This window comes from Amblyraja radiata, chromosome 8 (assembly GCF_010909765.2).
Source record: "Amblyraja radiata isolate CabotCenter1 chromosome 8, sAmbRad1.1.pri, whole genome shotgun sequence".
In the NCBI taxonomy this organism is placed as follows: Eukaryota; Metazoa; Chordata; class Chondrichthyes; order Rajiformes; family Rajidae; genus Amblyraja; species Amblyraja radiata.
This window is the reverse complement of record NC_045963.1, coordinates 42,467,576-42,480,438: the sequence shown is the minus strand read 5'-3', so window position 1 is coordinate 42,480,438 and position 12,863 is coordinate 42,467,576. Positions and strand designations below refer to the sequence as shown.

The following is a 12,863-nucleotide window of genomic DNA, read 5'->3' as shown; positions in this document are numbered from 1 at the left end:
GCAACAATTTACAAATTTGTGCACAACATTTGTACAACGACCTCCACGGGCCCATTTGGAATTCAACATGAACAACTAGCATGAAAAATCCTGAAAACTAATGCGTGAGTCTCAAACCTTTGCACAATGATGGCTCTAAGGATGGGGGTGAAAAAACGGGGGAGGGGGGATTTTAATGCACGAAATCTGCGTTGATGCAACTGGTCAAATATAGTTTAATATTTTATTTGTGATCGCATTGTATATATATTTTTAAAAGCTACGATGCAAATATATGGACGCAGGACGACTGTGGTGGCCTACACTGGGGAGCTGTAGCTTCACTCGAGCTGCACCCGGGTAAAAACCTGGCTGGGCAGCTGCGAACAACAGGGGCCGGCACGCCCTTTAACTCTGTGCCGGGGACTTGGTTAACATGACACAGCAGCGCATTAAAAGGGGGGGCTACCGTGCGGGAACTCGGCTTTTTATTTTCTCTGCCACAATAATCGGTACTGCAACAACCCCCCCCAAGCTACAAACCAATCCCGGCTCCCATTCCCCACCCCTCGGCAAGCCGAGCCCGGGGCCCCGGCTGCCTTTTGTTGTCGTGGACTCCTTGCCAGACGCCGGACCCTGCAGACTTTTCACCCCCACACCCCTCATCACGGGGCTCATCGTACCTCCTGACCCCGGGGCCAAAGCGCCCACCGTAGGTCGGGGACATGGCGGACCTCTCCTGCGGCCGGAGCCGGACTCACCTCGGTCGGCTGGCTGATCTCAAACAGATCCAAGCGGTTGGCGTTCCAGTGGTTGATGATCTCCGCCAGCTTCCTGCGCTCCTCTTCTCGGCTCGACATCCTGGCCGTCGGCGAGATTTGACGGTGAGGGTAGGGGAAAAAAACAAATCCTCCCTTCCCGCGGAAGAACGATAATTACAAATAAAAGCTGAAATAAAATATCCAAGCGGCTCCCGATGGCGAAGTGAACCGGCTACCGCTCCCTCTGTCTCGAGCGCTCGCTCAACGGCTCCTCGCGCACGCGCACCGCTCTCGTGCGAGGGAGATGATGTCACGCGCGTCCTGCCGCATGCGCGCTGGCGCCCGGCGACCGCTCGGGCTCCGACGAGCAGGTGCTGTGAGGCGACAACAGCACGAGCAGGAGATGGAGGCGACAACAGCAACGGTCCGCGGCTCTCGCGTGTTTCCCGTCTAAACTTCAACGCAGGTTTGAATTACGCACCCCCGAATGTTTGCTCGGAAAGTATCATGCGCTTGAGGCGAACGTACCTTTGCCAAGGTTCGTCTTGCAGTAGAGTATAAACAAATCTTCATCGCTCTACCTTTTGCCGCCAGGGGTGCTTTCGTTGCATTGTCATATGCTAGCAATGTCACAAAATTTTGAGATTAAAAAAATCAAGTCTGCAATTTATCCCATCAGATAAAGCATAAAAAGAAGTTTAATTTGACACCTAATTCACTCATATCTTCGGTATTAAAAAGGTCATGGCCATTTTCATACTCGGAAATTAGCATCTTGCTCCCTATTGCTTTTCCATTCTTATCACAAAAGCTGTGATCGAGGACAGTCAAAAGCCCATAACTTTCTTAAAAATTAAGAGAACTGAATGAAATTTTCAGTTATTATAGATTGAAGCATTCTGAAACAAATATAAAACATCTTACTTGGATGACCTGAAATTAAAGCCTTTAATTAGTTAGTTACCTAATTGTAGCTAATTACAAAATTGACCGTTGTGACGGAAATAGTAATAAACACCCAGGCTGCTTTGAAAATTCAAAAATGTGATATTCTCAAGATCAGAACGGTAATATTATTGTATTATATGCTGCAAGTCCATAACAGATAGGTAAATAAATTACAATTTCTAGCAATAGACCAAGTCTTTATGGAGAAGATCAGTTGTTAGCTGGTACATTGGCATATCATAATCAGTAGCATCATCATACTCCTCAGGTTGTAACCAATAAGCAACTCTGCACAGCTTGTTTTTCCTCAACTTTTCAATTTTGTCATTGTAAACTACAGGTTTTTGCTCATCAAACCACGCATGACATGCCTTTCTGCCCACTACTTTCCCATTAAGAATGTCCTGTAGATTCACTTTCTTAAGAAAAGGATTTTTTTTAAATAGCCTAAGTATCCAAATAACAAACTAATCCCATTCACACAAGAATTCACAATATACATGATTTTTAAATCTCACTGTCATGAACATATGCCAGATGGAAGGAATTTAATGTTTAATTTCCATAAATTAATCTAGAAACATCCACTTTCAATATAATCAAAATTATTATTTTTTGCACAATAAATGTGGCTAAAGCTGTTGTGTATATTTAGTATAAAAAATATTGATTATAGATAGACAATTACACAAAATATAGATGATTTAGATGCTCTTATGACATGATTGTCCAAAAAAAAGAGAATTTTAATAATCTTGCGAGTGGGTGTTTCTGGAATGCGATCGATTGGAACGTTGCATTTGCAGTGAATTTGAACCCCATATCGGCAAGAAAGACACTGCCGGTTCGTATGGGGCCCAAATCACATTTTCGTAACGTAAAATTAGATTAAAGCCACCCCAAGAAGCAAGATTATATGTAAAATAAACGACTTACCCTTTCTTTTGTCCTCATATTGCGATCTGTCACGCTATAGGAATTGAGGGCGTTTGAAGCCACTTTTTATTTTAATCAAACTATTAAATTGTACAGCGATTATAAAAAAAAAAAAAAAAAAGGACTTTAATCCCACCCCCCCCCCCCCCCCAAAGGCGCCAAAGTTGCGCACACGGCTAGTGGAAGAACTGCAGCGCCACTGAAGGTAGGTTTTGTAATACCGCTACATATGCCATTGGTAAAAATATAATTTGGATAAAGGACCATTTATTTTTATTTTTTTTAATAATATTTTTATTAGCAGTAGACATATAAGTATAGTTACATATTATAGTAAAAAAACTTTTCATATACATCAGTCATACATTATTAAAATTTTCAATTGTCGATTACTTCTGCTTCTAGTGTTTTTTTTATATAGAAAAAGAGAGAAAGAGAGAATAAAGAGTTACAAATATCAAAAAAACAAAAAAGGTGGAATGGATTACTTATAATACGTCATTGGAGATAGGTTCGTAGATTATAAAATATGACTTTTCATCTAATCCTGAGTTCAAGTTTCAGTTGGGTTTTCGTGCTGGGCCAATCTATCCCGTCAGATAATTAATGAATGGCGCCCATATTTTATCAAAAAGTTCTTGTTTGTCCATTAAGACAAGGACTTCATTTAAACTATTCCATTAACTTTTTCCTTTTAAGATGGTAATTGCTCTTGATTTCTTGTGATTTTTCACACTCAATCTTGTTCTTTTATGCTGCATGTGCAGTATTTAAGTTATTGTTATAATGTTTTCAAGAAAGAGCTAGATAGGGCTCTTAAGGATAGCGGAGTCGGGGGATATGGGGAGAAGGCAGGAACGGGGTACTGATTGGGGATGATCAGCCATGATCACATTGAATGGCGGTGCTGGCTCGAAGGGCCGAATGGCCTACTCCGGCACCTATTGTCTATTGTCTATTGTTGTTAAATAGCACAGGTTTTCCCGTTTTGACATCGCTATTCACCAGGGATGAGAAGTAATGGGCATAAAATAAGATTAGTGTTGTTTTGTAGGGGGGTGGGGGGGGTGGGTTAGTTTAGCAATATAGTCAGTAATGTCATTGTAACCATTACAAATGGAAGATATATACATCTGCCATCACAGACCGGGCTATAAATATTTACAGTTTGTGCCATATATATCAGTGTAGATAGGACTATAAAATCTTTACAATCTTATGTCACATATTTAATAGAATAACATGAATAGGTGGTAGTGCAGTGATGTGATGCACATCAATGCATTACCCTATTGGCTTATTTTTGAGTGATAAATGTTTTTCATGGAAACTATCATCCCTTTTCATAAGAATAAAATGTGATTATTCTGTGTTCATAAATCAATAGTCCCAGTTATATCTCACAAGCACATTGATCTGATAACTCTGCAGTTAAGCTGTGATGAATAAATCACACAAGAGATACATTCACAATGCATCTGGATTATATAAACCATTAAATATTTCAAATAAAAATGATGCTACAATAAATTTTCATCGCAAATGAAATTAAACTGATCACAGATCGCACAATTGTGCTGGATTGAGACATGAACCCAAGATCACTTGACCGCAGCAAAAGCTGTACCTACCGAGTTACAGTTGAATAGGTTCAAATCTGACTTAGCAGCTTAGAGGCCAGTATCCATGAGCTGCTGAAGATCACTGGCAGCAACAGCATTATTAACCACAGCAATCTGACCTCGTGGTCCAATATATACCTCAAGCTGAGGGTACTATTAGGCTGGGAAGAGGGGGTTGTCAATCCTAGTACACTTCGTAATCAATTGAAAGATGCAGCATGGATACATGCCCTTCAGCCCACTGAGTCTACGTTGACCAGTTGATCATCCGTTCACACTAGTTCAATGTTATGCCACTTTCCCATCCACTCCCGACACACTAGGGGAAATTTACAGAGGCCAATTAACCTACAAACTGCACACACATTTGGTATGTGGGAGGAAACTGGGGCATCCAGCGGAAACCCCCATGATCACAGGGAGAAGGCAAATTTCACACAGACAGCATTCCGAGGTCAGGATCAAACCTGAGTATCTGGTGCTGTGAGGCAGCAGCTCACCAGCTGTGCCCCTGTGCTGCCCCATAAGAGTGCAAGGAGCTGATGAAGCTACAACGCAGGTAATTTGACACAAGGAATTGCAGATGCTGGAATCCTGGGTAGAACACAACATGCTAGAGTAACTCAGCAGGTCAGGCAGCAGCTTTGGTAGACATGGGTAGGTGATGCTTTGAGTTGGGACCCTTTTTCAGAGTATGTTGAAGCGTCCTAACTGTAAAGGTTTCATATCGATGACTCTGGAGATGCTGCCCAACCTGCTGAGTTACTTTATAGTTTGCTATAACTACTTGGCCCAAGGAAAGCAATATTGAAACAGGTACAGGAATTCAGCAAAATCTATATAGGCAAAGTAATAGCAATGAAGATAGACACAAAATGCTGGAGTAACTCAGCGGGTCAGGCAGCATCTCTGAAGAAAAGTAATAGGGTGACGTTTTGGGTTGAGACCCTTCGACACAAAATGCTGAAGTAACTCAGCGGGTTAAGCAGCATCTCTGGAGAAAAGAAATAGGTGACTTTTTGGTTCGAGATCCTAATGTCGAGACAGTAATGAAGAGAGATTTAGTCCCCAGAACCAGATGATTTCTCCCTAAAATTTAAAAGAGGTCAATGCAAATATAGCAAATTCTCTTATTATAATTTTCCAAAATGTTATCCATTTTAGAACTTTTCTACTGTTTGGAAAATTGCACAAGCCAGTCAGTTATTTAATAAAGGCAAAAACAAAGCAGTATAGACTTCCAAGTAAAACATCCATGGTGGAAAATTATCAGTGCGCAATCAAGGATAAAGTAATTGAATACTTGAAAAACTTCCACATAATCTGTGAGCCATTGCTCATTATAGAAACTAATATGTCCTGTGTTATTGTAGGTTTGGGAACATAAAATTACTTTGAAAATGTTACTGAAGTGGGAGAAAGTATCCTGACTGGTTGCATCATGGTACAGCAGTTCCAATGCACGGGAGCATTAAAGATGGCAGAAAGTGGTGGACTCAGCCCGATTCTTCATGGGCACAGCTCTTCCCACCATTGAATGCATTTACCTGAGGTGCTTCCTCAAGTAGATGGCATCTCGCATCAAGGATCCCCACCATCCAGTTAAGGCCATTTTTCTCTCTGCTACCATCGGTCAGGAGGTACAGAAGCTTGAAGTCCCACACCACCAGGTGCAGGGACAGTTACATTCCAATAAATATCAGTTTCTTGAACCCACCTGCGCAACCCTAATCCTATCATGGAGACATAGGGTTGTTATTCAATGAAGCTTCACTGAAAAGGGAAGGCTGGCTACAGATGAAATTTATGAATCTATAGGCAAGTTATTGACCTGGTTAGCAAAGTGAATGAGCAGCGAGAGACAGCATTGGTGATGGGCAGAAATTTACATTAACAGGATCCCACAGCAATCTCCTTTGAGAGAGGAGATGGACACATAAAGCTGGAGTAACTCAGCAGGTCAGACAGCATCTCTGGTGATAAGGAATATGTGACGTTTTGGGTCGAGACTCTTCTTCAGACCCGAAACATCACCTATTCCTTTTCTCCAGAGATGCTGTCTGATTTGCTGAGTTAATCCCGCTTTTTATGTTTATCTTCGGTTTAAACCAGCATCTGCAGTTCGTTCCTACACATCCTTTGAGACAAAAACTATTCATTGTATTTTTAAATGATGGGATAGAAAGCAGTATATGCAGATTTGCTCAAGGTATAGTGACTAACAACATGGTAGCAGTTTAGGTGGAAACATTAAATGAGCAAAAGCAGATATTAAGTATTTATGTCACAGATCAACCATGATTAAGTGAATGGGTAAAACTGTACCATTGTAGATTTCACTGTAGCCAAAGGGTTCAACGCTTCTGAACCTAAAAACACTTACAAAGAGAATACTTACCAAATTTAGAACGCCTCGAGACACAGCAGGTACCGAGACTTACAGACACACATACGTTAGAATGTCATGGATGAGTAAATAAACTAATTAGAAAGACAAGTGGAACAATGCCTTAATAATTACATGACAGGATTTATGCTTTATAACTCCCTGGTTAAAATACACCTGGCGCATGGTTGGGAATATGGGGAGTGAGAGCAGGGTGAATTGATACAATTATGAAGGGAGATGGCACAAACTATGAATGAATTCATTTCAGTTTAATGGCTAACTGGAGTGTAGTTTTTGTTGTATTAAAGGTGAAATGATGGGTTAGTAGAAGATAGAAGAGTATAGCACAGGAACCGGCCCTTCAGCGCACAATGCATGTGATGAATATGATGCTAAGACCAACTCTTATCTGCCTGTATAAAATCCATATCCCTTCATTCCCCACATATCCATATGCCTATCCAAAAGTCTTTTAAATGGTGGAGAGCAACTACTTTTTTTGGGAGCTGAGATTTTAATATAAGATTTAGGCAGTCTTTACAGGAATGGTTAGAAAATGCACCTGCATGAAGAAGTATTATTGAAATGTGAGAATGACACATTTTCATCGACACAATGAGGTTTAAACAGTTACATCATAGATTAACAATGATTTCCTTGAGTGGAATAAATAATGCTCCACCCATCTTCCTCGTGCCAAGTAACTACGGAGATTACCGTTGACATCAAAACATCAGTTGACTGAATGCGGCATAAGTAGCTATTAATATTGGAGTGAACAGGAATCAAATAGAACAATTTTTACTGACTGCACTTATATGTATTCTATAGTTGGTAATGTTATGCTTATCCAAATATTGTTTTGCAAATTTTTTTTCTTCAAATGGCCAACCAATTTCAAAGCATAGGTACATAGGAACAGGCCCTTCAGCTCACTTGTCTGTATCGAACATGATGCCAAGACCACCTCGAATATGCGTGCACATAATCCATATACCTCCATTCCCTGCATATCCGTGTGCCTATTCAAAAGTCACTTAAATGTGATTATTGAATATGCCTCCACCACCATCCCAGTTAATAAATGTTAATGTATTCTGCAATGGAATTGTATTTTCTGCAAAAATCCCCAAATATGTAATATAAATAATGTTATTTTCCAGTGTTTTCTACTGTGAAATTAAGGTAGTGCATGCCAGGGTAATAACATTTGACAATGTCATCATGAATCTATATGCTTCAAACTAATTCAGTTAAAATTTCAACAATAAATATTCCAAATATAATATTTACATGTAGTACAATATTATAAATTATGTATGATTTAGAGTATGTCAATGAAAGTTATGATACTATGCGTTCAAATAAACTGAATAAAGTTAACTTGTTGGATCTGTCATTCATCCAGTGTGAATTTGACTCAACTCTAAACGATAGAATTTTCAGGAAGAATTTGTGGTAGAAAATGCAAAAGGGGAAACATCCGAAAATACAATTGTCCTGTAAAATTGACTTATGCACCATGTCAACCCAAAAGCTTGACAATTCCATTTCTTCCACAGATGCTGTTCGACCTGCTGGGTTCCACCAAAAGTTTGTTTTATACCACCATCCAGTATCACTGCGTTAAGAAAAGTTTTAAAATTTCAAGCAGTTTATACAGTAGCATAAATTTGCAAAATATCAGGTTAGAGTGCTGGAAAAATTGTGAAAATATTCTGAGATAGGATTCAGATAAAAATGTCCACTGTGGAAAAAGGAAATGCACATGCTGGTTTACAAAAAAGGACACAAAGCGCTGGAGTAACTCAGCAGGTCAGGCACTTTGTGTCCAAATGTGGTTTCTGTTCATGTGTCATATCATTTCAAATGACTTAATTTGATCAAGTTTTATTTATCAAATGGCATTTGATAAAAATGCGCTGAAGCAGCTTTCAGTTATGGGGAGGAGCCAAGTGAGAATTAGGACAACCCCACAGGGAGAATAAGCAATCACTTAGTTTCCTGTGCAGTACAGTGTAAGGGAGGTGACATTAAACAAACCCTGGTGTGTCCTGTTTAGCTAGGGTTTGCACAGATCTTGGCACCCAAGCCAGAATATTTACAAAAAGGATATTTTGAATTCAGGATGAAACTTACATTGAGAGCTACATTAGCAAAGATTCAAGAGGCCAATTAGCCCATAGTTCGTTCTTGCATATAAACCTTTTGCTACCCTATCATAACATCTAACAACACTGGAATTAATCCATATTTATTGGCAGAACCTCCACAAGTATTTATCACTGCATAAATAAAGACTTCCTGATGTTCACATTGAACCTACGTTTGTGCTGAATCAAAGCTTGTCCTTCATTGTGCTTCAACATATCTTGAGTATTATGCTGAAAATTTAATACAAGAATTGTGGAGTCAGAACAAAATGCAAGGTTCTAAGAGAAATATCTTTATTTTAAGCATTGTACCTTTGTTATAACAGTGATTTGGTATTAATTTATAGTGACACCAATAGATCTTTCAGATGTTGAAGGGTATGCAACCAAAATACTGACTATCCATTTCCTTCCACAAATGGTATTCTGCCTGCTGAGTTCCTCCAGCAACTCTCCTTATTGTGCTCCAGATTCCAGCAAATTATTTTGCCGCCTACCTGTAAGATCCACTGGTATCAGTATGTCAATATTCTTTACTGTAAAGAAGGAAAACAAAAGTGGGGATGGGGTTGGGTTCGTGTGGTATAGGTAAGTGTGCCTTGTTGGATGATTCTGATATATTTTGGTATTGACCAGTGCTGTTGATTGAGTGTTACTACTTTAAGTAAAGGGTGTCCTATTGATAACAAACCCTGTGCTGTTTGCTTATGCAAACAACAGCACTAAAGAGCCTACAGACACTGTATAGATGATGAGAGAGAATATTGCTTTGAGGGAGTGGCAGGCCCGTGACACGGTATGAGGGAAGTGGTTTCAATTATGCTTTCAATTATGCAGTGATGTTGGCAGGGTGGTGAATATGTTGCACATGTCAGAGAGCTTGAGAGGTTCCAGCAGATGACCATTTGCCTTGTTAAGCTGAATTCATACTTGCATTCAAGTCACAATACTGACAACTGGTGAAAAGTAGACTTGCTTTAAATTTTAATTCTTAGTTGCAATGACAAAGTGCAAGCATTGTATACTACCCTAAATATATTGGGTGAACAGTCTCAAATAGACATTTGCATATAATGTTCTCTGAGTATCAGTCTCAGGTTCTCCTTGGGAGCATTGGTCCTAACTTCATATGGTGTTCCAGTTTTAGGGAGTAAAATCCTATTTCTAGGATCCACCTCCATCCCATATCTTCTGTTCTATTACATAGTACAATTTTGATTGTCCAGCCAGGGTTCGACCTAATTCATTTATCTTCATCCCATCGCAGATGGACTGTTGCTTGCTATAGCATCACCTTTCATTTATCACTTAACCAATGTGTTGTATCTTAACTATTGATACTAGGCCAATAGAGCATCTTAGCTATTTGGTAGACACAAAATGCTGGAGTAACTCAACTCTCGACTCAAAACGTCACCCATTCCTTCTCTCCAGGGATGCTGCCTGTCCCGCTGAGTTATTCCAGCATTTTGTGTCTACCTTCGATTTAAACCAGCAACTGCAGTTCTTTCCTACACATCTTTCCTACGCAGAGGGAGAACAAGGAGGGAAGAGACGGAGACTAAGACTTTGCCTCCATCACAGTGAGGATGTGCTTGGTGAACTCACTGTGGTGGATGTTTAATTTGTGTTTATTGTATGTTTTGTTATTATTGATTCTGTGTATGACAGCAGGCAACATAATTTCGTTCAGACCGAAAGGTCTGAATGACAATAAAGGATCTATCTATATTAGCTATTGGTACTGGGCCAATCGAATGTGTAGATGAACATGGAATTAATTGCTCCCGACAGCTCGTACAAACTACATTCTCCACGTTGGTCTCATGAACAAACCCATCACTTAGAAATTTCTCTAGAGCACCCTATGCTCCTGTTATCTTTATCACCATAGTAACACCCAGAACTGCATGAGGCCATGGATGCCATTGGAGATGCCTTAGAGTGGATCCATTGCTTTTGACCACACTACAATCAGATGGCTACTGTCGTTGCTTCCAATTTATTAGGCTTGAGACACTGGAGTTCATAAAACAAACTAATTTCCAGTGTGTGAGTGCTACTTGTGAAGCTGGGAGCACATTGGAGCATTGTCACTTGCCTGATCCCATTCTGTTTGCAGCCTGCAGCTATATTTGTTTCACAGAGCCTTAATTGCCACTGATAGCCTCTCACAATAATTCCTGGTTCAGAATCCTGCAATTAACCAGTTCTGAAGATTCATTCCTTTGATGAAGTCATTAAGAATCTCTTTGCTTACATTTTCTTAACATTCTCTACAAACTTCACAGACCATTAACCACCCTTTTGGTGCAGTCAGTTAAAATGGAACAGTCAACTATATTTTATTCTATATTTTAACCTTCCACAGCACTTGTATGGAATGAGTGAAAGTAAGCCTGAGGAAAAGTAATATTGTGGAGGTCTCAAAATGGACACAGAATAGAGCAAAACACCAATACATGCAAAGAGAAAGATAGCACAGTTGAGATGACAGGACTGGAGACAGAGGAGATGATGGTGAGCCCACAAGCACAACAAACTATGGATGAGGCTTCCATTGAGGCACCGTGGAAACAGTGAAGGGATATTTTAATCCAATGCAGATAGAGGTCTTTGAAAGCCACAAGCTTGGCACATGTAGCTGGGGGTCAGATCAACCAGTGGGTGAGTATGTAGATGAGCTGAAGACTGATAAGATGATACTGCAGATAATTATTTTTTTTTAATACATAAAGTGCTGGAGTAACTCAGTGGGTCAGGCAGCAACTCTGAAGAACATGGACAGGTGACGTTTTGGGTCGGGACCCTTCTTCAGGCCTTGTTAAATTAACTTTGGCAGAATTGCTCAGTCTGCAGCCTGGAGAATGAGAGAATTCAGGTAAAATTAAGGAATATAGGGAACTTGACGGGGGAGAATGTGGAATAGCTGCCAACGTGGAGAAGGCACATAACCATGAAGAAGTTTTGCTCAGGGTATGACTCTGTGATGCGATGGGGTAACATGTCTACCACAGTAGTAATGAGAGTGTGGGCAATCTTCTTCACAGCTGGGTCATAGCATTTCAGTTGAGAAACAGTTTGTCATGTGAGTGGAGAATGTAGAGAGGCTGCTGGTCACATTGATACAAAAGGTAGGAGGTCTGATGTGGATGGCATGAGAGCCACCTGGTCTCTGAATGCCTGTTCAAGATGGCTTGGTTCCACAATTACTGTAGGGTAGAGATGCAAGAAGAAGGCACTTGACAGTAAAGATGGTGGTTTGACAGCCAGTTCACAGAAGTTTCAGGGCCAACAGCTGCTTCACAGAGGTTGGTGAGTGCCTGGAACATGCTGCTGCGGGTATTGGTTGAAGCAGATATAATAGTGGCATTTCAGAGTGTTTTGGATAGACACATGGATATGGAGGGATATGGATTATGTGCAGGCAGATAAAAGTTGATGTTGGCATTATGTTCAGCACAGACATTGTGGGCCGAAAGGCCTGTTCTTGTGCTGCACTGTTCTATCTTCACTGAAAGTGTCCAAATGATGTAAGAGCCAATAGGTTGTGCACGAGATAATACAATGAGTTGCTATAATTGAATTTGCCACATATGATACTGATGGGGAAGATGAGGGGAGGTGCAAGTTCTGGCCAAGAACTCAGTGTCAATAAGACTCTTGACATTTACAGAATTGCTAATTGGACTAAATCAAGCACAGGTTGCATTGAATGCTTTTAAGGAGAACAGCATTGCAGTGTGGTTGTACTCCAGATCCCGTGATGATGTCACAGCAGGTGTAGACTTCCTTATATCAACTCTATAAGACTTAGCCAGAGTTCAATAAGACTTACTGAAAACAGATATGTCAGAGTATAAAAATATAAACCTTGCGGTGGCCTGTAGAGATCAAAGGAGACTACATGACTTGAAGGTACAGGAGAAAAGATGAAAGGTCAGGTATGTACTGTGAATCAGGGTGATATCAGAGTATAAAACTGAAAACAGAGGCACATAGATGGAGAACGTTAAGAAGCAATCATAGTAGCAGTTGTTGCAGTTGAGTTTATGTTATCCAGTAATAGTCATAG

At 40.3% G+C, this 12,863-nt stretch overlaps 1 protein-coding gene across 11 annotated transcripts in view; it reads right to left on the bottom strand.

Moving 5' to 3' along the window:
- The window catches only part of afdn (afadin, adherens junction formation factor), a 207,932-nt gene that overhangs the window by 167,961 nt on the left and 27,108 nt on the right, over nucleotides 1–12,863 (bottom strand). For 3 of the 11 annotated variants that reach the window (XM_033025696.1, XM_033025700.1, XM_033025692.1), the window contains exon 1: nucleotides 741–992. The exons of 1 other annotated variant lie outside the window; for it this stretch is intronic. In XM_033025696.1, coding sequence (XP_032881587.1) covers nucleotides 741–839 — 99 coding nt within the window. In that variant the 5' untranslated portion in view covers nucleotides 840–992. Of the gene's footprint in view, nucleotides 1–740; nucleotides 1,039–12,863 lie in introns of those variants that run through there. 7 more of the 11 variants (XM_033025694.1, XM_033025698.1, XM_033025702.1 and 4 more) reach the window with 6 other exon arrangements.